Genomic DNA, 25,579 nt, shown 5'->3' on the forward strand with positions numbered 1-25,579 from the left:
CTGGATAAGAGCACAGTAAATACAGAATGGGAGCTGGATAAGAGCACAGTAAATACAGAATGAGAGCTGGATAAGAGCACAGTAAATACAGAATGAGAGCTGGATAAGAGCACAGTAAATACAGAATGAGAGCTGGATAAGAGCAGCACAGTAAATACAGAATGGGAGCTGGATAAGAGCACAGTAAATACAGAATGAGAGCTGGATAAGAGCAGCACAGTAAATACAGAATGGAAGCTGGATAAGAGCACAGGAAATACAGAATGAGAGCTGGATAAGAGCAGCACAGTAAATACAGAATGGGAGCTGGATAAGAGTTCAGTAAATACAGAATGAGAGCTGGATAAGAGCAGCACAGTAAATACAGAATGGAAGCTGGATAAGAGCACAGTAAATACAGAATGAGAGCTGGATAAGAGCAGCACAGTAAATACAGAATGGAAGCTGGATAAGAGCACAGTAAATACTGAATGGGAGCTGGATAAGAGCACAGCAAATACAGAATGGGAGCTGGATAAGAGCACCGTAAATACAGAATGAGAGCTGGATAAGAGCACAGTAAATACAGAATGGAAGCTGGCTAAGAGCACAGTAAATACAGAATGAGAGCTGGATAAGAGCACAGTAATAAAGAATTGGGGCTGGATAAGAGCACAGTAAATACAGAATGAGAGCTGGATAAGAGCACAGTAAATACAGAATGAGAGCTGGATAAGAGCACAGTAAATACAGAATGGGAGCTGGACAAGAGCACAGTAAATACAGAATGAGAGCTGGATAAGAGCACAGTAAATACAGAATGGAAGCTGGCTAAGAGCACAGTAAATACAGAATGAGAGCTGGATAAGAGCACAGTAATAAAGAATTGGGGCTGGATAAGAGCACAGTAAATACAGAATGGGAGCTGGATAAGAGCACAGTAAATACAGAATGATTACCTGTTTCTGTCCTGTTCATTGGCCCACTGTCAATGCTGCCACCTACTCCTCTGACAGCACAGTATGGAGGAGCCCAGCCTTCCTCACAGTGACAGTGGTCTTTACTGTTACAAACCTGAAAGAAAAACCACAACTCTTGTCTTCCTAATTGCCCGCATTTTGTCCATTTTCGTGTGTACTCATCATATACATGTTACTCTAAATGTGTTTTCAAAGACAACATTGTACTCCTACCTCTGGCAGCTTGTTCCACTCACCAGCCTCTGTGTGAAAATATTGCCCCTCTCGATCCTTTTGCATTTCTCCCCTTTCTACTTAAACCTATACGCTCTAGTTTTAGACTCCCCTATCTTTGGGAAAAGATATTGACTATCTCGCTGATCTGTGCCCTCATTATTTTATAGACCTCTATCAGATCACCCCTCAGCCTCCTACGCTCCAGAGAGAAAAGCTCCAGTCTATTCAGCCTCTCCTTGTAACTCACTCCAACAAGTCCCCCCAGCATCCTAGTAAATCTTTTCTGCACTGTTTCTAGTTTAATAATATCCTTTCTATAATAGGGTGACCAGAATTGCACACAGTATTCCAAGTGTGGCCTTACCAATGTCTTGTACAACTTCAACAAGACATCCCAATTCCTTCATTGAATGTTCTGACCGATGTAACCAAAGAATGCTGAATGCCTTCTTCGCCACTCTGTCCACCTCTGACTCCACTTCCAAGGAGCTATGAACCTTTTCCATGTAGATCTCCTTGTTCATTTTCTCTCTCCAACGCCCTATCATTAACTGAGTAAGCCCTGCCCTGGTTCAATCTACCAAAATGCATCACCTCACATTTATCTAAATTAAACTCAATCTGCCATTCATCAGCCCACTGGCCCAGTTGATCAAGATCCCATTGCATTCCGGTGGATTCGGCTGAGGGACTTTACCAGCGCATTCTGGGAGTAGTCAGACCAGTAACATCTACCAAGAAGTAGGAAGTGGAAGATCTGGTGTCAAGGAGCGGTGAGCCCAAAATACTATATTAGTGTTTCATTCCCTCCCTCCTCCTCTGACCAAAACAAAAGGCCACTGTGAGAAGGTAAAAGTGAGGGTAAGAGTTTTATAAATTTTCTGAAATACTCTAATTGATGCTTGAAATGTCGGTTAGTGGGGTTAAGTGCTGCACGTGTGAGATGTGGGAGATCCGTGACGTTTCCAGTCTCTCAGATGACTGTGTCTGCAGGAAATGCACCCAACTGCAGCTCTTTACAGACAGCATGGATAGGTTGGAGCAGCAGCTGGATGCACTCAGGAGCATGAAGATGGCAGAAAGCATCATAGATAGAAGCTTTACAGACATGGTCACCACCCAAGGTGCAGGCAGATAGATGGGTGACTGCTAGAGGGAGCAGTCAGTCAGTGCAGGAATCCCCTGTGGTTATCCCCCTCTCTAACAAGTATATCATACTGTTAGGGAGGATGCCCTCTCAGGGGATAACAGCAGCAATAGCTAGAGCAATGGCATCACAGCTGGCTCTGTTGTTAAGCAGGGAGGAACAAAGGGGACTAGAGCAACAGTTATAAGGGACTTTACAGTTAGGGGTGCAGATCAGCGATTCTGTGGACATGAAAAAGACTCCAGGATGGTATGTTGACTTCCCGGTGCCAGGGTCCAAGATGTCTCTGAACAGACAGAAAGCATTCTGAAGGGAGAGGGTGAACAGCCAGAGGTTGGTACATATTGGCAGTAACGACGTAGGCAGGAGGAGTGATGAGGTCCTGCAGCAGCAGTTTAGGGAGTTAGGTAGAAAGTTAAAAAGCAGGATCTCTCGGGTTGTAATCTCAGGATTACTCCCTGTGCCACGTGCCAGTGAGGCTAGGAATAGGAAGATAGTGCAGCCCAACACCTGTCTAAACAGCTGGTGTAGGAGGGAGGGTTTCAGATATCTGGACTATTGGGGTCTCTTCCAGGGCAGGTGGGACCTATACAAGAACGATGGGTTGCATCTAAACTGGAAGGGCATAAACATTCTGGCTGGGAGGTTTGCTAGTGTCACATGGGAGGGTTTAAACTAGTTTGGCAGAGGGGTGGGAACCAAAGCAAAGGTGAATTAGCTGAAGGGGAACCAGAGAATAGGGCCTGTAATACTCAAAAACAGCAGGCAGGGTGGGATTGCTAATCAGAGAGGGTCCGGTGAACTGAATTGCATTTGTTTCAGTGTGAGAAGTGTAAAATGTAAGGCAGATGAACTTAGAGCTTGGAACTATGATGTTGTTGCTAATACAGAGACTTGGTTAAGGGAAGGACAGGATTGGCAGCCTAACATTCCAGGATACAGATGTTCCAGGCGGGATAGAGGGGGATGGAAAAGGGATGGGGGAGTTGCACTATTGGTTAAGGAGAATATCACAGCTGTACTGCAGGAGGACACCTCGAAGGGTTCATACATCGAGGCAATGTGGGTAAGAGCTCAGGAATAGGAAAGGTGCAGTCACTATGATGGGGGTTTATTATAGGCTACCCAACAGCTAGCGGGGGATAGGGGAACAGATATGTGGGCAGATTTTGGCAAGGTGTAAAAGTAACAGAGTTGTTGTGGTGGAAAATTTTAACTTCCCCAAAATTGACTGGGAGTCACTTAGTGCTGGGGGTGTGGATGGGGCAGAGTTTGTAAGGAGCATCCAGGAGGGCTTCTTGAAACAGTATATTGATGGTCTAACTTGGGAAGGGGCCACACTGGACCTGGTGTTGGGGAATGAGCCCAGCCAGGTGGTCGATGTTTCAGTAGGGGAGCAGATCGGGAACAGTGACCACAATTCAGTAAGCTTGAAGATACTGATGGATAAAAATAAGTGTCGTCCTCAAGTTAAGGTGCTAAATTGGGGGAAGGCTAATTACAACAATATTAGGCAGGAACTGAAGAAAGTAGTTTGGGGGCAGATGTTTGACGGCAAATCAACATCTGGCATGTGGGAAGCTTTCAAATGTAAGTTGATAGGGATTCAGGACCGGCACATTCCTGTCAGGATGAAGGATAAGGATGGCAAGTTTTGGGAACCTTGGATCATGAGAGATATTGTGAGCCTGGTCAAAGAGAAAAAGGAAGCATTTATCAAAGCTCGGAGGCTGGGAACACAGGAAGAAACTGTAGAATACAAGGAAGGTAGAAAGAAACTTAAACAAGGAGGAAGGAGGGTTAAAAGGGGTCATGAAAAAGCATTGGCCAGTAGGATTAAGGAAAATCCCAAGGCTTTTTATATACTCATAAAGAACCAGAGGATAGCCAAGGAGAGTGTTGGCCTTCTCAAAGACAAAGGAGGGAATCTATGCCTGGAGCCAGAGGAAAAGGGTGAGGTATTAAATGAGTGCAGAGTCAGATAAAGACAGACTTAAAAAAAGTAGAAATGGGACAAGAAACGTTACAAAATTTAACCTTAAGGTTTTGTACCTGAATGCTTGGAGCATTCAAAACAAAATGGATGTAAAGGGGTATGATATAGTTGGCATTGTGGAGATGTGGCTCCAAGGTGAGCAAAGATAGGACTGAAACATTGAGGCTATTCAGTGTTTAGGAAGGACAGACAGAAAGAAAAAGGTGGTAGAGTTGCATTGTTGATTAAAGATGATGTTGATTCAATATTGAGGAAAGATCTTAGCATAGATGATGTGGAATCTGTATGGTTCAAGTTAAGTTCATAAGATATCGGAGCAGAATTCAGCCCATTGAGTCCGCTCTGCTATTTGATCATGGCTGATGTGTTCCTCATCCCCATTCCCAGCCTTCGCCCCATAACCCTTCAATCCACTCCCAATTAAAAATCCTGAACTTTACTCACTGTCCCAGCAACCAACGCACTTTGAGGGAGTGAATTCCACAGATTCATAACCCTTTGGGAGAAATAGTTTCTCTTCAAAATTTGCTGCTCCTTATCCTCAGACTATGCCCTCTCATCCCAGAATACCCCACAAGGGGAAGCATCCACTGCAGGTCTACCCCTTGTTGTCCCCTTGTTCAAGAAGGGGAGTAGAGACCATCCTGGGAATTATAAACCGGTGAGCCTTATTTCTGTTGTGGGCAAAGTTTTGGAAAGAATTATAAGAGATAGGATTTATAATCATCTAGAGAGAAATAAATTGATTAGGGATAGTCAACACAGTTTTGTGAAGGGTAGGTCGTGCCTCACAAATCTTATCAAGTTTTTTGAAAAGGTGACCAAAGAGGTGGATAAGGGTAAGGCAATTGATGTGGTGTATATGGATTTTAGCAAAGCATTTGATAAGGTTCCCCATGGTAGGCTATTGCAGAAAATGCAGATGCATGGGATTGAGGATGATTTAGCAGTTTGGATCAGGAATTGGCTAGCTGATAGAAGATGGGAAATATTCAACCTGGAGTTCAGTTACAAGTGGTGTAGCTCAAGGATCTGTTTTGGGGCCACTGCTGTTTGTCATTTTCATAAATGACCTAGATGAGGGTGTAGAAGGATGGATTAGTAGATTTGCTGATGACACTGAAGTTGAAGGAATTGTAGACAGTGAGGATGGATGTTACAGTTTGCAGAGGGACATAGGTAAGCTGCAGAGCTGGGCTGAGAGGTGGCAAATGGAGTTTAATGCGGAAAAGTGTGAGGTGATTCACTTTGGTAAGAGTAACAGGAGTACAGGATATAGGGCTAATGGAAGGACTCTTGATAGTGTCGACGAGCAGAGAGATCTCGGTGTACATGTGCATAGCTCCCTGAAAGTTGGCACCCAGGTTGATAAGGTTGTTAAGAAGGCGTACGGTGTGTTAGCTTTTATTGGTAGAGGGATTGAATTTCGAAGCCGTGAGGTCATGTTGCAACTGTACAAAACTCTGGTGCGGCCGCACTTGGAGTATTGCGTACTGTTCTGGTCGCCGCATTATAAGAAAGATGTGGAGGCATTGGAAAGGGTGCAGAGGAGGTTTACCAGGATGTTGCCTGGTATGGTGGGAAGGTCTTATGAGGAAAGGCTGAGGGACTTGAGGTTATTTTCATTCGAGAGAAGAAGGTTAAGAGGTGACCTAATTGAGGCATACAAGATGATCAGAGGGTAAGATAGACTTTGCATTCTAATAGTATAATCCGTAAATCTATCAGTCTGATTGGAAACAGAGTGATATCATTCCATACCCCCTTGTTATTGCAGGTCTGGTCACAGCTTTCTACATTGAATAACTCCACACTCTGACACTTTGTGTCAATACAGGCCTGTGGAATAAACAAAATATCACATTATTTTCACCACAGTGTCACAATCATTCGGGTATAGTAATGTGTCAAAACATCTGACTCCAAACTCTCTGAGACTGTGTCCAGATTCAGGATGTTTGATGGGATCAGTTGTTGGGGTCGCAGATGGTCAGAGATTGCTGGGTGATGGAGTCTGATTCATTGATTTTGTCACACATAGAGTCATAGAGGTCATAGGCTCAAAGGTTTACAGCATGGAAACAGGCCCTTCAGCCCAACTTGTCCATGCCACCCCTTTTTTAAACCCCTATATTAATCCCAATTGCCCGAATTTGGCCTACAGCCCTCTATAGCCATCATACTCATGTAAGCACTTTTTAAAAGACAAAATTGTACCCACCTCTACCACTACCTCTGACAGCTTGTTCCAGACACTCACCACCCTGTGTGTGAAAAAATTGCCCCTCTGGACACTTTTGTATCTCTCCCCTCTCACCTTAAACCTATGCCCTCTAGTGTTAGACTGACTTTTGGGAAAAGATGTTTACGATCCAGCTGATCTGTGCGCCTCAATGTTTAATAGACCTCTTTAAGTTTACCCATCAGCCTCCTCCGCTCATGGAAAAAAAAATGCCAGTCTATCCAGCCTCTCTTTATAACTTAATCCATCAAGTCCTAGCATCCTAGTAAATCTTTTCTGCACTCTTTCTAGTTTAATAATATCCTTTCTGTAATAGGGTGACCAGAACTGCACACAGTATTCCAAGTGTGGCCTTATCAATGTCTTGTACAACTTCAACAAGACGTCCCAAAGCCTGTATCCAATGTTCTGCCCGTGCTTGGCCGAATGCCTTCTTCACTATTCTGTCCACCTGTGACTCCATTTTCAAGGAGCTATGAACATATGCCCCAAGATCTTTGTTCTGTAACTCTCCTCAATGCTCTATCATTAACTGAATAAGTCCTGCCCTTGTTCAATCTACCAAAATGCATCACCCTGCATTTATCTAAATTAAACCCAGTGAGCTGACAAATAGCCCACTATTTGTCAGCAGACTGAACCAATTGATCAAGATCCTGTTGCAATCTGAGATAAATTTCCTCACTGTCCACAATGCCACCAATCTTGGTGTCATCTGCAAACTTACTAACTGTGCCCCCTGTATTATCATCCAAATCATTGATATAAATGACCCAGCACCGATCTCTGAGGCACACCAGGGGTCACAGGTCTCCACTTTAAAAAAAAACAACCCTCTACACCTACCCTCTGGCTTCTGTCATCCAGCCAATTTTGTATCCATTTGGCTACCTCACCCTGGAGCCTGTGAAATTTAATCTTATGCAACAACCTACCATGTGGTACCTTGTCAAAGACCTTGACAAAGTCCACGTAGACAACATCAACTGCATTGCCCGCATCTACCTTCTTGGTTACAACTTCAAAAAACTCAATCAAATTTGTGGAACATGATTTTCCACTCACAAACCCATACTAACTGTTCCTAATCAGTCCTTGCCTCTCGAAATGCCTGTAGGTCCTGTCTCTCAAAATACCTTCCAACAATTTACCCACCACAGATGTGAGGCTCACTGGCCTGTGGTTCCCAGGCTTTTCCCTGCAGCCCTTTTTAAACAAGGACAGAACATTTGCCACCCTCCAATCTTCAGGCACCTCACCCGTGACAATCGATGATTCAAATATCTCTGCTAGGGGACCCGCAATTTCCTCCCTCGTCTCCCACAATGTCCTGAGATACACTTCATCAGGTCCTGGGGATTTATATACCTTGATGCACTTTAAGACTTCCAGCACCTCCTTCTCTGTAATGTGTACACTCCTCAAGACATCACTATTTATTTCCCCAAGTTCCCGAACATCCTTGCATTTCTCAACAGTAAATACTGATGAGAAATATTCATTTAGGATCTCACCCATCTCTTGTGGATCCTCACATAGATGACCTTGTTGATCCTTAAGAGGCCCTACTCTCTCCCTTGTTACTCCTTTGGCCTTTATGTATTTGTAGAATCTCTTTGGATTCTCCTTTGTCTCATCTGCCAAAACAATCTTGTGTCCCCTTTTTGCCCTTCTGATTTCTCTCTTAACCCTACTCCTACACCCCCTATACTCTTCAAGGGGTTCACTTGATCCCAGCTGCCTATGCATGTCATGTGCCTCCTTCTTTGTCTTGACCAGAGCCTCAATATCCTGAGTCATCCAGGGTTCCCAACTTCTGCCAGCCTTGCCCTTCACTCTAAGAGGAACGTGCTTTCCCTGAACCCTGGTTAACACACTTTTGGAAGCCTCCCACTTCCCAGATGTCCCTTTGTCTTCCCACAGGCCCCCTCCCAATTAACTTTTGAAAGAGCCTGCCTGTTCCTATCAAAATTAGCCTTGCCCCAATTTAGAACTTTAACTTTTGAGCCAGACCTGTAGCTAACTTAAAACTAGTAGTTAAAACCTCTCTTTACACTACTCTGAGGCCCCTGTCTGCTTCAAGAAGACAACCATCACCCCGGTACTGAAGAAAAACCAAGCAGACGCCATCTCTTTGGCCCTGCACTCAACTCTGGAACATCTAGATAACAAGGACACCTATGTCAGACTCCTATTTATTGGCTACAGCTCAGCCTTCAAACCATTATTCCCGTGAAACTCATCTCCAAACTCCGTGTCCTGGGGCTCGGCACCTCCCTCTGCAACTGAATTGCAGAGCTGGGCCGAGAGGTGGCGGATGGAGTTTAATGCGGAGAAGTGTGAGGTAATTCACTTTGGTAGGAATAACAGATGTGTCGAGTATAGGGCTAACGGGAGGACTTTGAATAGTGTGGATGAGCAGAGGGATCTAGGTGTATGTGTACATAGATCCCTGAAAGTTGGGAGTCAAGTAGATAAGGTTGTTAAGAAGGCATACGGTGTCTTGGCGTTTATTGGTAGGGGGATTGAATTTAGGAGTCGCAGCGTCATGTTGCAACTGTACACAACTCTGGTGCGGCCGCACTTGGAGTACTGTGTGCGGTTCTGGTCCCCACATTACAGGAAGGATGTGGAGGCTTTGGAGAGGGTGCAGAGGAGGTTTACCAGGATGTTGCCTGGTATGGAGGGGAGGTCCTATGAGGAGAGGCTGAGGGATTTGGGGATGTTTTCGCTGGAAAGAAGGCGGCTAAGAGGGGATCTTATTGAAACATATAAGATGATTAGAGGTTTAGATAGGGTGGATAGTAATAGCCTTTTTCCTCTGATGGAGAAATCTAGCACGAGGGGGCATGGCTTTAAATTAAGGGGTGGTAGTTATAGGACGGATGTCAGGGGTAGGTTCTTTACCCGGAGGGTGGTGAGGGATTGGAATGCCCTGCCTGCTGCAATTGTAAATGCGCCTAGTTTGGGGGCGTTTAAGAGATCCGTGGATAGGTTTATGGACGAGAAGGGATTGGTTTAGGTTAGTGGGTCATTGTTTTGTAACTGGTCGGCGCAACATCGTGGGCCGAAGGGCCTGTTCTGCGCTGTAATGTTCTATGTTCTATGTTCTATGAATCCTGAACTTCCTAACTCACAGACCACAATCAGTAAGGATTGGCAACAACACGTTATCCACGATCATCCTCAACACTGGTGTCCCACAAGGCTGGGTTCTCAGCCCCCTACTATACTCCTTGTACACCAATGACTGTGTGGCCTAATACCCCTCAAATTCGATTTTCAAATTTGTTGATGACACCATCGTAGTGACAATGATAAGACAGAATACAGGAATGAGGTACAGAATCTAGTGAACTGGTGCAGCAACAATAGTCTCTCCCTCAATGTCAACAAAAAGAAGGCGACTGTCATGTTCTCGAAGCATGAAGGAGAACATGTCCTTGTCTACATCAACAAGGATGAAGTAGAAAGGGTTGAGAGCTTCAAGTTTTTAGGTGTCCAGATCACCAACAACCTGTCCTGGATCCACTCCCCCTCCCATGCCGACACTATAGTGAAGAAAGCCCACCAACGTCTCTATTTTTTCAGAAGTCTGAGGAAATTTGGCTGTGATACAACCAGAAAGAATGCTTTCTATGGTGCATCTGTAAAACTTGGTGAGAGTCAGAGCTGACATGCCAAATTTCCTGAGGCTTCTGAGAAAGTAGAGGCATTGATGGGCTTTCTTAACTATAGTGTCAGCATGGGGAGACCAGGAAAAGTTATTGGTGATCTGGACACCTAAAAACATGAAGCTCTCAACCGTTTCTACCTTGTCCTCGTTGATGTAATGTGGAGATGCCAGCGTTGGACTGGGGTAAAACAGAAAAAAATCACACAACAACAGCTTAAAGTCCAACAAATTTATTTATAGCAAATGCCCCAAGCTGTTCCGAAAGCTTGGGGCATTTGCTACTCGTTGATGTAGACAGGGGCACGTTCTTCTTTACACTTTCTGATGTCAATGGCAATTACCTTCATTTTGTTGACATTGAGGGAGAGATTATTGTTGCTGCACCAACTCACCACATTCTCTATCTCATTCCTGTGCTTTGTCTCGTCATTCTTTGAGATCTGACCTACTCTGGTGGTGCCATCAGCAAACTTGAAAATCAAACTGGAGGGGAATTTGGTCACACAGATATAGGTGTATAAGGGGTATAGTAGGAAGCTAACAACACAGTCTTGTGGGGCACCAGTATTGAGGATGATCGTGGGGGAGGTGTTGTTGCCTATTTTGCTGTGGTGGGATTCAAACCCGGTCCCCAGAACATTAGCTCAGTTTCTACATTACTACTTGAGTGATAATACCAACAGGCCACTGCTACTTTGGCGCAGCCAATGCACACAACCAGCACTGTCTTTCAGACTGTGCGAGGAAAACGGAGCACTGGGAGGAAACCCACGCAGACACTGGGAGAATGCGCAGACTCCACACAGAAAGCAACCCAAGCCTGGAACTGAATGTGGGTCCCTGGCACTGTGAGACAGCAGTGCTAATCACTGTGTCACCGTGCTGCCCCGGGTCCCTGGCGCTGTGAGACAGCAGTGTGAATCACGGTGTCACCGTGCTGCCCCGGGTCTCTGGCACTGTGAGACAGCAGTGCTAATCACTGTGTCACCGTGCTGCCCCGGGTCCCTGGCACTGTGAGACAGCAGTGCTAATCACTGTGTCACCGTGCTGCCCCGGGTCCCTGGCACTGTGAGACAGCAGTGTGAATCACGGTGTCACCGTGCTGCCCCGGGTCCCTGGCACTGTGAGACAGCAGTGTTAATCACTGTGTCACCGTGCTGCCCCGGGTCCCTGGCACTGTGAGACAGCAGTGCTAATCACTGTGTCACCGTGCTGCCCCGGGTCCCTGGCACTGTGAGACAGCAGTGCTAATCACTGTGTCACCGTGCTGCCCCGGGTCCCTGGCACTGTGAGACAGCAGTGCTAATCACTGTGTCACCGTGCTGCCCCGGGTCCCTGGCACTGTGAGACAGCAGTGTTAATCACTGTGTCATCGTGCTGCCCCGGGTCCCTGGCACTGTGAGACAGCAGTGTGAATCACGGTGTCACCGTGCTGCCCCGGGTCCCTGGCACTGTGAGACAGCAGTGCTAATCACTGTGTCACCGTGCTGCCCCGGGTCCCTGGCACTGTGAGACAGCAGTGCTAATCACTGTGTCACCATGCTGCCCCGGGTCCCTGGCACTGTGAGACAGCAGTGCTAACCACTGTGTCACCGTGCTGCCCCGGGTCCCTGGCACTGTGAGACAGCAGTGCTAACCACTGTGTCACCGTGCTGACCACGGGGGGTGTTTGGAAGCTTGGGAGAATTAGAAGGCTGGACAGAATCAGGAATGTTAACAGAGGTCAGGAAATCAGTGGCTGAGTCTGGAAGACAGAGGAAATTAAAGAGAAAATCAAAAAGGGAGTTTGACAGTCTTCAAGAGTCTGTACTTCAATGGAAGGAGTATAAAAAAAGGAATGATCTGTGGACACAATAATAACTTTCATGTGGGGTGGGCTATAAACAAGCAAATAATTGATGTGTGCAGAAACAGAACGGCGATAATTATGGGGGATGTTAATCTGCATATTGATTGGATGACCCAAGTTGGACGGGGTGGGCTTGAGGAAGAGTTCTTGGAATGCTGTCGGGATAGTTTCCTTGAACAGTGTGTAACGGAACCTACGAGGGAGCGAGCCACCTTAGATCTGGTGTTGTGTAACGAGGCAGGTAGAATTAGGGATCTTATTGCAAGGGATCCTCTTGGGATGAGTGATCATAACATGGTTGAATTTCTGATGCAGATGGAGGATGAGAAAATAGGGTCCCGAACCTGTGTCCTCTATTTGAACAGAGGGGATAATGATAGGATGAGATCAGAATTGGCGAATGTAGATTGGGGGCGCAGATTGGTCGGTAGGACGGCTGAGGAACAGTGGAGGATTTTTAAGGAGATCTTTTTGGTACTCAGCAGAAATATATTCCGATGGTAAAGAAGGACTGTAGGACAAGGGATAACCAGCTGTGGTTATCGAAGGAAATAAAGGAGAGTATTAAATTAAAAGCTGATGCGTTCAGAGTGGCTAAAAATAGTGGGCGATTGGAAGATTGGGAAAGATTTAAAAATCAACAAAGAATGACTAAGAGGGTGATAAAGAAAGGAAAGATAGAGTATGAAGCTAAACTAGCTCTAAATATAAAGAATGACAGTAAAAGTTTTTACAAATATATAAAGAAGAGGAGGCTGGCTAGAGTGAATATTGGACCCTTGGAGGATGAGAGGGGGGATTTAGCGGTGGGTGATGAGGAAATGGCTAAGGCTTTAAATAAGTTTTTTGCCTCGGTCTTCACAGAGGAGGACACGAATAGTTTGCCAGATATTAAAGATAGAAGGATGGTAGGAGTTGAGGGCCTGAATGCGATTACTATCACTAGAGAGGTAGTGCTTGGTCGACTAGCGGGACTGAAGGTGGATAAGTCCCCAGGACTGGATGGAATGCATCCTAGGGTTCTGAAGGAAATGGTAGAGGTGATAGTGGATGCCTTAGTAATTATTTATCAAAATTCGCTGGACTCCGGGGAAGTGCCGGAAGATTGGAAAACAGCTAATGTTACGCCGCTGTTTAAAAAAGGTAGCAGACAAAAGGCAGGTTAGTTTAACGTCTGTAGTTGGAAAAATGCTGGAATCCGTCATCAAAGAGATAGCGAGGCACCTAGAAAACAATGGTTTGATCGAGCAGACACAGCATGGATTCGTTAAGGGGAAGTCGTGTTTGACGAATTTATTGGATTTCTATGAGGATGTGACCAGTGCGGTAGACAGAGGGGAACTGGTGGATGTGGTGTTTTTAGATTTCCAAAAGGCGTTTGATAAGGTGCCTCAGAAAAGGTTGCTACAGCAGGTTAGGGTGCACGGAGTTGGGGGTAAGGTGTTGCATGGATAGAGGATTGGTTGTCTAATAGGAAGCAAAGAGTTGGTATCAATGGGTGCTATTCTAGTTGGCAGTTGGTGACGAGTGGAGTGCCGCAGGGATCGGTGCTGGGGCCTCAACTATTTACCATTTATATAGATGATCTGGAGGAGGGGGCTGAGTGTGGGATGACAAAATTTGCTGATGACACGAAGATGAGTGGAAAAGCAAATTGCGCAGAGGGTGTGGAAAGTCTGCAGAGGGATCTGGATAGGCTGAGCGAGTGGGCGAGGACCTGGCAGATGGAGTATAATGTTAGCAAGTGTGAGGTTATCCACTTAGGCAGAAATAATAGTAGGAGGGATTATTATTTAAAGGGCGAAAAGCTGCAACATGCTGCGGTGCAGAGGGACGTGGGGGTCCTTTTGCATGAGTCATAAAAACCCAGCCTGCAGGTGCAGCAGGTGGTCAGGAAGGCGAATGGGATGCTGGCCTTCATAGCGAGGGGGATAGAATATAAAAGCAGGGAGGTCTTGCTACAACTGTATAGGGCACTGATGAGGCCGCAGCTGGAGTACTGTGTGCAGTTTTGGTCGCCGCACTTGCGCAAGGATATATTGGCCTTGGAGGGAATGCAGAGGAGGTTTACTAGGCTGATACCAGAGATGAGGGGGTTGGACTATGAAGAGAGACTAAATAGACTGGGTCTGTACTCGTTGGAGTTTGGAAGGATGAGGGGGGATCTTATAGAGACGTATAAGATAATGAAGGGGATGGATAGGGTAGAGGTAGAGAGATTCTTCCTGCTTAAAAAGGATAGCAGGACTAGAGGGCACAGCCTCAAGATAAGGGGGGTGCAGTTTAGATCAGAGTTGAGGAGGAACTTCTTCACTCAAAGGGTGGTGAATCTCTGGAATTCTCTGCCCGTTGAAGTGGTGGAAGCTACCTCGCTAAATATATTTAAGTCACGGGTAGATAGGTTTCTGATAGACAGGGGAATTAAGGGTTATGGGGAGAAAGCGGGAAAGTGGAACTGATCCACTTCACATCAGCCATGATCTTATTGAATTGCGGGGCAGGCTCGAAGGGCTAGATGGCCTACTCCTGCTCCTATTTCTTATGTTCTTATGACACAGGGGCTGTTCTTATGACACAGGGGCTGTTCTTATGACACAGGGGCTGTTCCCCTCCAAAATAGGTTTTCGGTCCTGGAGGCTACAGTTGAGGAGAAATCAACTGGGGATAGCCAAAGGGAGCAGGTCTCTGGGGGTGAGCCTATTGGCAAGCCTCAGGTGGTTAGGGGTAAGAGATTGGGCCTCGTGATTGGGGACTCCACAGTTATGGGGACAGATAGGAGAGTTGGAGGTAAGGGTAGGGACTCTGGGCTGGTGTGTTGCCTACCAGGGGCTGGGGTCCAGGATGTATCGGACAGAGTATTCAGGACTCTTAGGGGAGAGGGAGATCAACCCCAAGTTATAGTTCATGTGGGGACACATGACATAGGGAGATTAAGGGAAGGGGATATTAAGCAAAGATTTATGGAGTTGGGGTGGAAACTAAAGGCAAAGTCAGAAAGAGTAGTTATATCTGGACTCTTGCCTGTGCCACGGGATAGTTTAGAGAGGAATAGGGAGAGGGAAAGTTTGAACTCGTGGCTGAGGGGATGGTGCAGGAGGGAGGGGTTCAGGTACTTGAGCAATTGGGGCTCATTCTGGGGAAGGTGGGACCTCTATAAGAGGGATGGTCTACACCTGAACCAGAGGGGAATCAATATCCTGGGGGGTAAATTTGCAAAAGCGATGCAGGAAGGTTTAAACTGATTCGGAGGGGGGGAGGGATAGTGAGGAAAGGGGGTGAAAGTGAGGGGGGCATAGTTGGGGAATGCAAGGCACGGCATAGTGGGGGTGGGGCGGAGCAGGGTTTGAAATGCGTGTACTTTAATGCGAGGAGTATTCGCAATAAAGTGGATGAACTTGCAGCGTGGATCAGTTCCTGGGACTTTGATGTTGTGGCCATTTCTGAGACATCGATAGAGCAGGGTCAGGAATGGATGTTGCAGGTTCCGGGGTACAAATGCTTTAGTCGGAGTAGAGAAGAAGGTAGAAGGGGGGGTGGGGTAGCATTGCTAGTCAAGGACTGTATCACAGTGTCGGAGAGAAAGTTTGATGAGGACTTGTCAGTTGAGGTAGTATGGGCGGAGATTAGAAATAGGAGAGGAGAGGTCACCCTGTTGGGAGTCTTTTATAGACCTCCTAAAAGTTCTAGAGAGGTTGAGGAAAGGATTGCGGAGACAATCCTGGTTAGGAGTGAAAGTAATAGGGTAATTGTTATGGGGGACTTTAACTTTACGAATATTGATTGGAGTTGCTATAGTTCTAGCTCGCTAGAGGGGTCAGTGTTTGTACAAAGCGTGCAGGAAGGTTTTTTGTCTCAGTATGTAGACAGGCCAACTAGAGGTGAGGCTATATTGGATTTGGTGCTGGGAAATGAGCCAGACCAGGTGCTAGACTTGGAAGTTGGTGTGCATTTTGGTGATAGTGACCACAATTCGGTTACGTTCACCTTAGTGATGGGAAGAGATAGGCATGAACCTCGGGTCAGCAATTTTAGCTGGGGTAAGGGCGATTATGAGGCTATCAGGAGTGAATTAGGAAGCATGGATTGGATTAGGGGATTACAGGGACTGGGAACGTCTGAAATGTGGAGTTTTTTCAAGGAGCAGCTACTGCGAGTCCTTGATAGGTATGTCCCTGTCAGGCATGGTGGATTTGGTAGATCTAGGGAACCGTGGTGCACTAAAAGAGTTGAGTCGATGGTTAAAAAGAAAAAGGAGGCTTATGTTCGGATGAGATTGGAGGGCTCAGATAGTGCACTACAAAGCTTTAGATTGGCTAGGAGGGAGTTGAAGAGTGAGTTGAGAAGGGCTAAAAGAGGACATGAGAAGACTTTGGCTGATAGGATTAAGGAGAATCCTAAGGCGTTCTATAGGTATGTCAAGAACAGAAGGTTGGTCAGGGCAAGATTAGGGCCAGTTACAGACAGCAGGGGGAAGTTGTGTGTGGAACCGGAGGAGATTGGAGAAGTATTGAACCAATATTTCTCTTCGGTGTTCACGCAGGGGGACATGAATATAGCTGAGGAGGACATTGGGTTGCAGGGGTGTAAAATAGACAGTATTACGGTTGATAAAGGGGATGTGCTGGAAATTCTTGAGGGGCTGAAAATAGATAAGTCCCCTGGTCCGGATGGGATCTACCCTAGGATTCTCTGGGAGGCTAGAGAGGTGATTGCAGAGCCTCTGGCTCAGATCTTCAGGTCGTCATTGGTCTCTGGTGTAGTCCCGGAGGATTGGAGGATAGCGAATGTTGTCCCATTGTTTAAGAAGGGGAACAGAGACTTTGCCGGGAATTATAGACCGGTGAGTCTTACTTCTGTTGTGGGCAAGGTTTTAGAAAAAATTATTAGGGATAGGATTTATAGTTATTTGGAGTGTAATGAATTGATTAGAAATAGTCAGCATGGTTTTGTAGCGGGTAGGTCGTGCCTTACTAACCTTATTGAGTTTTTTGAGAAGGTGACCAAAGAGGTGGATGGGGGCAAGGCAGTTGACGTGGTATACATGGATTTTAGTAAGGCGTTCGATAAGGTTCACCATGGTAGGCTTCTGCAGAAAATGCAGATGTATGGGATTGTGGGTAATCTAGGAAGTTGGATCAGGAATTGGCTATCAGATAGGAGACAGAGGGTGGTGGTGGATGGTAAATATTCATCATGGAGTACAGTTACGAGTGGTGTGCCTCAGGGATCTGTTTTGGGGCCACTGTTGTTTGTAATTTTTATTAATGATCTGGATGAGGGTATAGTTGGGTGGATTAGTAAATTTGCTGATGACACCAAAGTTGGAGGTGTGGTAGATTGTGAGGAAGGGTGTCATAGTCTGCAGGGAGACTTAGATAGGTTGCAGAGCTGGGCCGAGAGGTGGCGGATGGAATTTAATGCGGAGAAGTGTGAGGCAATTCACTTTGGTAGGAGCAACAGATGTGTCGAGTATAGGGCTAACGGGAGGACTTTGAATAGTGTGGATGAACAGAGGGATCTAGGTGTGTGTGTACATAGATCCCTGAAAGTTGGGAATCAAGTAGATAAGGTTGTTAAGAAGGCGTACGGTGTCTTGGCGTTTATTGGTAGGGGGATTGAATTTAGGAGTCGCAGTGTAATGTTGCAACTGTACACTACTCTAGTGCGGCCGCACTTGGAGTACTGTGTGCAGTTCTGGTCCCCGCATTACAAGAAGGATGTGGAGGCGTTGGAGAGGGTGCAGAGGAGGTTTACTAGGATGTTGCCTGGTATGGTGGGGAGGTCCTATGAGGAGAGACTGAGGGATTTAGGGTTGTTTTCGTTGGAAAGAAGGCGGCTAAGAGGGGATCTTATTGAAACATATAAGATGATTAGAGGTTTAGATAGGGTGGATAGTGATAGCCTTTTTCCTCGGATGGAGAAAGCTAGCACGAGGGGGCATGGCTTTAAATTAAGGGGGGGTAGCTACAGGACGGATGTCAGGGGTAGGTTCTTTACCCAGCGGGTGGTGAGGGATTGGAATGCCCTGCCTGCTGCAGTTGTAAATGCGTCTAGTTTGGGGGCGTTTAAGAGATCTCTGGATAGGTTTATGGACGAAAAGGGATTGGTATAGGCTAGTGGGTCATTGTTTTTGTAACTGGTCGGCGCAACATCGTGGGCCGAAGGGCCTGTTCTGCGCTGTAATGTTCTATGTTCTATGTTCTATGACACAGATGGAAACATGACTGTGTGAGGTTGCAGCTATCACAATAACGCACAAACAGGAATGGAAGTCCATATTCCAGGCTGCAGTCTTTTTTGTTTAGATCAGTTGGAGAGGTAACAAACGAGGGGCACGGGGTTTTGGTAAGGGCAGATGAGACACTGACAACATTGGCCAAACTTTTCATTTGTGAAGCCACATTCCCATTTTCGTCTCACTCAAGTTGTGGATGATCAAATTTCAGCACTCGGGTTTGGCACAACATTAAACGTTCAATTTCGAAAGAAGTTGGAACAGGAGAAAAGAAGCAACTTGCTGAGAAAAGAAAAAATTTAATTCATAATAAAGAGTAATTAATAAATGTTACCCTGACAGAGTGAGAGTGTTTACCCAACTCTAAATAACAAACATCATCTTGAGAGAGTGTGTATCCGACTCTAATTAAAAAAATCACCCCGAGAGAGTGAGAGTGTATTCGACTCTAATTAATAAATATCACCCTGAGAGAGTGAGAGAGTGTGTATTCGACTCTAATCAATAAATATCACCCCGAGAGAGTGAGAGAGTGTGTATCCGGCTCTAATTAATAAATATCACCCTGAGTGTGTATTCGACTCTAATTAATATCACCCCGAGAGAGTGAGAGAGTGTATATCTTACTCTAATTAATAAATATCACCCTGAGAGAGTGAGAGAGTGTGTATTCGACTCTAATTAATAAATATCACCCTGAGAGAGTGTGTATCCGAATCTAATTAATAAATATCACCCCGAGAGACTGAGAGAGTGTGTATCTGACTCTAATTAATAAATATCACCCTGAGAGAGTGTGTATCCGACTCTAATTAATAAATATCACCCCGAGAGAGTGTGTATCCGACTCTAATTAATAAATATCACCCTGAGAGTGTGTATCCGACTCTAATTAATAAATATCACCCTGAGAGAGTGTGTATCCGACTCTAATTAATAAATATCACCCTGAGAGAGTGAGAGAGTGTGTATCTGACTCTAATTAATAAATATCACCCTGAGAGAGTGTGGGAGTGTGTATCCGACTCTAAATAAGAACATAAGAACTTAAGAACATAAGAAATAGGAGCAGGAGTTGGCCATCTAGCCCTTCGAGCCTGCCCCGCCATTCAATAAGATCATGGCTGATCTGTCGTGGCTCTGTTCCACATTCCCGCCCTCTCCCATAACCCTTAATCCCCTCGCTTATCAAAAACCCATCAACCCGCGTCTTAAAAATATTTAGCGAGGCAGCCTCCACCACTTCAACGGGCAGAGAATTCCAGAGATTCACCACCCTTTGAGTGAAGAAGTTCCTCAACTCCGTTCTAAACCGCCCCCCCTTTATCTTGAGGCTGTGCCCTCTAGTCCTACTGTCCTTTCTGAGCGGGAAGAGTCTCTCCACCTCTATCCTATCCATCCCATTCATCATCTTATACGTCTCAATGAGATCTCCCCTCATTCTTCTAAACTCTAACGAGTACAAGCCTAATTTATTCATCCTCTCCTCATAGCTCAACCCCCTCAACTCTGGCATCAGCCTAGTAAATGGCTTTAAATTAAGGGGGGGTAGCTACAGGACGGATGTCAGGGGTAGGTTCTTTACCCAGCGGGTGGTGAGGGATTGGAATGCCCTGCCTGCTGCAGTTGTAAATGCGTCTAGTTTGGGGGCGTTTAAGAGATCTCTGGATAGGTTTATGGACGAAAAGGGATTGGTATAGGCTAGTGGGTCATTGTTTTTGTAACTGGTCGGCGCAACATCGTGGGCCGAAGGGCCTGTTCTGCGCTGTAATGTTCTATGTTCTATGTTCTAAACCTCCTCTGCACTCCCTCCAAGGCCAAAATTGTTGTAAATGCGCCTAGTTGTAAATGCGCCTAGTTTGGGGGCGTTTAAGAGGTCTGTGGACAGGTTTATGGACGAAAAGGGATTGGTTTAGGTTAGTGGGTCATTGTTGTTGTTTTTTTTTAACTGGTCAGCGCAACATTGTGGACCGAAGGGCCTGTTCTGCGCTGTAATGTTCTATGTTCTAAAATATCCTTGCGTAAGTGCGGCGCCCAAAACTGCACACAGTACTCCAGCTGCGGCCTCACCAATGCCCTATACAGCTGCAGCAAGACCTCCCTACTTTTATATTTAATCCCCCTCGCTATGAAGGCCAGCATCCCATTCGCCTTCCTGACCACCTGCTGCACCTGCAGGCTGGGTTTTTGCGACTCATGCACAAGGACCCCGAGGTCCCTCTGCATATCACTCTGAGAGAGTGAGAGAGTGTGTATCTGATTCTAATTAATAAATATCACCCTGAGAGAGTGTGGGAGTGTGTATCCGACTCTAATTAATAAATATCACCCCGAGAGAGTGACAGAGTGAGTATTCGACTCTAATTAATAAATATCACCCTGAGAGAGTGCGTATCCGACTCTAATTAATAAATATCACCCCGAGAGAGTGAGAGAGTGTGTATCTGACTCCAATTAAGAAATATCACCCTGAGACTGTGTATTCGAGTCTAATTAATAAATATCACACTGAGAGAGTGAGAGAGTGTATATGACTCTAATTAATAAATATCACACAGAGTGAGTGAGAGTGTGTATCCGACTCTAATTAATAAATGTCACCCCGAGAGAGTGTGTGTCCGACTCTAATTAATAAATATCACCCTGAGAGAGTGAGAGAGTCTGCATCCGACTCTAATTAATAAATATCACCCTGAGAGAGTGTGTACCCTACTCTAATTAATAAATATCACCCTGAGAGAGTGTGTATCCGACTCTAAATAAATATCACCCCGAGAGAGTGTGTATCCGACTCTAATTAATAAATATCACCCCGAGAGAATGAGAGAGTGTGCATTCGACTCTAATTAATAAATATCACCCCACGAGAGTGTGTATCCTACTCTAATTAATAAATATCACCCTGAGAGAGTGTGTATCCTACTCTAATTAATAAATATCACCCTGAGAGAGTGTGTATCCGACTCTAATTAATAAATATCACCCTGAGAGTGTATCCGACTCTAATAATAAATATCACCCCAAGAGAGTGAGAGAGTGAGCATCCGACTCTAATTAATAAATATCACCCTGAGAGAGTGAGTGTGTATCCGACTCTAATTAATAAATTTCACCCTGAGAGAGTGAGAGAGTGAGTATTCGACTCTAATTAATAAATATCACCCCGAGAGAGTGTGTATCCGACTCTAATTAATAAATATCACCCTGAGAGAGTGAGAGAGTGAGTATCCGACTCTAATTAATAAATATCACCCTGAGAGAGTGAGTGTGTATCCGACTCTAATTAATAAATATCACCCTAAGAGGGTGAGAGAGTGAGTATCTGACTCTAATTAATAAATATCACCCTGAGAGAGTGAGAGAGTGTGTATCCGACTCTAATTAATAAATATCACTCTGAGAGAGTGAGAGAGTGAGTATCCGACTCTAATTAATAAATATCGCCCCGAGAGAGTGAGAGAGTGTGTATCCGACTCTAATTAATAAATATCACCCTGAGAGAGTGTGTATCCGACTCTAAATAATAAATATCACCCCGAGAGAGTGAGAGAGTATGTATTCGACTCTAATTAATAAATATCACCCCGAGAGAGTGAGAGAGTGTGTATTCGACTCTAATTAATAAATATCACCCTGAGGGAGTGAGGGAGTGTGTATCCAACTCTAATTAATAAATATCACCCCGAGAGAGTGAGTGTGTGTATTCAACTCTAATTAATAAATAGACCATGAGAGAGTGAGGGAGTGTGCATCTGACTCACTCAATCTCGTGTGAGCTTGAGGATTGGTCATGTCAGAGGCAGCTGAAGATCAGTACTGATTGCACTCTCAGCTCCCATGCTGTGCTTGGTGTGTGAACAGCCTCCTCGGGAACAGGGGTTGACGGGGGTGGGGGTGGGGTCTTCCTTGCTGCAACATGGGGTAGAGCAGCTGCCGTGTGTTTTGAACCCCACTCTCAGGCAGCAGTGAGGGGTGTACAGCTGCATTGATGTTCCAACCCACTTCACAGGGAGGTTAGACTGCCAGGAAGTAGTCTCAGCGAGCAGTACTTTGGTTGGTGGAAGGCACTACACAACTCGACAACCTTTGTGAACTGGGAGAATGAGAGTGCCCTTTCAAAATGTGAACAATAATCTCTACCTCGATGTCAACAAAACGAAGGAGATTGTCATTGACTTCAGGAAACATAAAGGAGAACATATCCCCGTCTACATCAATGGGGATGAAGTAGAAATCGTTGAGAGATTCAAGTTTTTTGGTGTCCAGATCACCAACAAGCTGTCCTGGTCCCTCCATGCCAACACTATAGTGAAGAAAGCCCCACCAATGCCTCAGAAGACAAAGGAAATTTGGCATGTCAGCTACGACTCTCACCAACTTTTACAGGCGCACCAGAGAAAGCATTCTTTCTGGTTGTGTCAGAGCTTGGTACGGCTCCTGCTCTGCCCAAGACTGCAAAGAGTCGTGAATGAAGCCCAGTCCATCACGCAAATCAGCTCCAATCCGCTGACTCTGTGTACACTGCTTCGAAAAAGCAGCCAGCAAACCAAGGACTCCACACACCCGCGACATTCTCTCTTCCATCTTCTTCCATTGACAAAAATGTATAAAAGTCAGAGGTCACGTACAAACCATCTCAAGAACAGCTTCTTCCCTGCTGCAGTCAGACTTTTGAATGGACTTACCTTGCAGTAAGTTGATCTTTCTCTACACTCTAGCTATGACTGTAACACTACATTCTGTACTCTCTTGTTTCCTTCTCTATGAACAGTATGCTTTGTCTGTATAGCGCACAAAAAACAATACTTTTCACTATGCTTATACATGTGACAATCATAAATCAAATCAGTTTAATTTAACCCCTTAACCCTGCTCCACCATGCTCTGATCTGACTATAGCCTCAACTCCACTTTCCTGTCCCCACCATGGTAACCTTTGACTCCCTTCTTGACCAAGAATCTCGTTATCACTTTCATTTACTGCAAATTCTCCTTTTGTGCAGTCAACCTAAAGCTTATGGTTCAATAATCACTGTCACCTAAATGTCCCTTCCGCCCCAGAACCAGATCCAATGTCTCAGGAATGGAAAACCCCTCTCCAGCTGTCCACTTCATCCTCCATTTCCTATACTCACTGCCACGGCAGCTCAAGGGGACTTATTAATGTCACCAAAGACTTCTGTTCAGTAAAACATGGAGGGGCAGCAGTTTGAGGAATGGCAGTGAATTTCCTGAGGAGGATAGATGAGGGGAGTGTAGTTGATGTCATGTATCTGCACTAAGGGAAAGGGGAAGTCAGTGCTGAACAGCAATGAGGGTGAGGAATTGGAGCAGAAAGTGAATGTGGTAAAGTGGAGGATCTGGGTTGTTAGGGATAGTGTGCTGAAGAAACACAGAAATTAGAAGCAGGAGTAGGCCATTTGGCCCTTTGAACCTGCTCTGCTTCAATATCCTGAACCCTCTTTCCCCAAATATGGAGAGGACAGCAAGAAGCAAGGTGGGAATGGGGAAGTGGAGCAATGTCAATTGCTTTGGTGTTAATTGCTGGAATATTGACTGGGAATTAGTTACCTTGTTGTCTCCACACTTGGTTCCTTGTTGAACGAGGTCAGGACTACTTGAATCAAAGAAAGAAGAATATGTTCCTCTGCAAACATACTTCACACCATTGACAGTCATTCTGGTGGTCACAATATCCAGGTTCCCTCCTCGGATTGGCTTAGAACCTCCACCCTTACACTGGATTTTTCCACATGCTACATCCCTGTCGGAGAGAGGGGTAGTTAGAAGCTTCCACATTCTCATTGCTCAGCAGTAGGAGACAGACTATGGTGACAGATGGCTGCTTTAGTGACTGGGGGCCAATGATCAGTGGGGTACGACAGGGATCCGTGCTGGGCCTCCTATTGTTCATCATTGTTACAAATGACATAGACGACTATGTGGAGGGTAGGATCAGTAGGTTTGTCATTGGCTGGGTGGTTAACACTGAGGGTGAGTGTCCTGGGTTACAAGAAGATGGTCAAATGAGTGGATAAGTGGTGGAAAGGCAGGTGAATAGGGTAGTGAAAAAGGCATATGGCACAGTCTCCTTTATCAATCAGGGTATAGATTACAGAAGCAGAGAGGTCATGATGGAGCTGTGTAGAACTTTGGTGAGGCCACAGCTAGAGTACTGTGTGCAGTTCTGGTCACCACATTATAGGAAGGACATGTTTGCGCTGGAGGGGATGTAGAGGAGATTCACCAGGATGCTGCCTGGGATGGAACATTTAAGTTATAAAGAGAGGTTGGACAGGCTTGGGTTGTTTTCTCTGGAGCAGAGAAGACTGAAAGGGGACCTGAATGAGGTGTTCAAGATTATGAGGGGCATTGACAGGGTGGATAAGGAGCAGCTGTTCCTCTTAGTTGAAGGGTCAGTTATGAGGGGACACAAGTTAAAAATCAAGGGGGTGGGAGGTTTAGGGAGGGGATTTGAAAAAACACTTTTTTTACCCAGAGGGTGATGAGGGTCTGGAATGCGCTGCCTGGGAGGGTGGTGGAGGTGGGATGCCTCACATCCTTTAAAAAGTACCTGGATGAGTATTTGACACGCCATAACATTCAGGGCTCTGGGCCAAGTGCTGGCGAGTGGGATTAGGTGGGCAGGTCAGGGCCTTTCATGCATCAGTGCAGACTCGATGGGCTGAAGGGCCTCTTCTGCACTGTAGGATTCTACAATTCTATTGGATATTTTGAAAGCAGATTTCAGGTTTGGCAGAGAGCTCCTCTTCCTTCTACCTCCACCTGATGAAGAAGCAGCGTTCCGAAAGCTCGTGATGTAAAGTAAACCTGTTGGGCTTTAACCTGGTGTTGTGAGACTGCACCTCCATGTGGACACATTGTGAGAATGGTCGGCCTCTGTGGTGTAACCATTCAGCCCTTTGACAAGTTGCTGGTGCTTTGCAACAGGAACTCAGCCAGTCCTACCCTCCTGCCCTTTCTCTGCAATATCCCATTGTCTTTAGTTCATGTCAAATTGCCTTTTGAAAACTGCTTCCCCCATGTTGTCACATAGGGGGCGATCTTACCATCTTGTAGCGCTGGTTGGTGGAAGGGGCAATTTATAAGGTTACAAGGGGGACGGTTCACCTCTCGCGGACTTACTGGCACCGGCTGTGCGGTGAGATCAGCCTCCAGCCTGAAAAGGGGGGGGCGTGTCCTGGGCTCACTTGTTTTTGGGCCTCACCAGTGAAGTTCCTTACCAGCAAGATCCCCAT

The 25,579-nt window shown here is 45.7% G+C and overlaps 1 protein-coding gene across 1 annotated transcript in view; it reads right to left on the bottom strand.

Moving 5' to 3' along the window:
- LOC145348421 (disintegrin and metalloproteinase domain-containing protein 12-like) overlaps positions 1 to 25,579 on the bottom strand; it is a gene marked incomplete at its 3' end in the record, with an annotated part of 253,493 nt that overhangs the window by 34,125 nt on the left and 193,789 nt on the right. The window contains exons 16-18 of the mRNA XM_080196638.1: positions 23,892 to 24,084; positions 6,080 to 6,157; positions 939 to 1,053 (exon numbers count right to left, since the gene is read on the bottom strand). Of these exons, the coding sequence (XP_080052764.1) occupies positions 939 to 1,053; positions 6,080 to 6,157; positions 23,892 to 24,084 (386 nt within the window). The remainder of the gene's footprint in view (positions 1 to 938; positions 1,054 to 6,079; positions 6,158 to 23,891; positions 24,085 to 25,579) is intronic.

Source organism: Carcharhinus amblyrhynchos, chromosome 1, assembly GCF_965287045.1.
Source record: "Carcharhinus amblyrhynchos chromosome 1, sCarAmb.v2.hapA, whole genome shotgun sequence".
Classification (NCBI taxonomy): domain Eukaryota; kingdom Metazoa; phylum Chordata; class Chondrichthyes; order Carcharhiniformes; family Carcharhinidae; genus Carcharhinus; species Carcharhinus amblyrhynchos.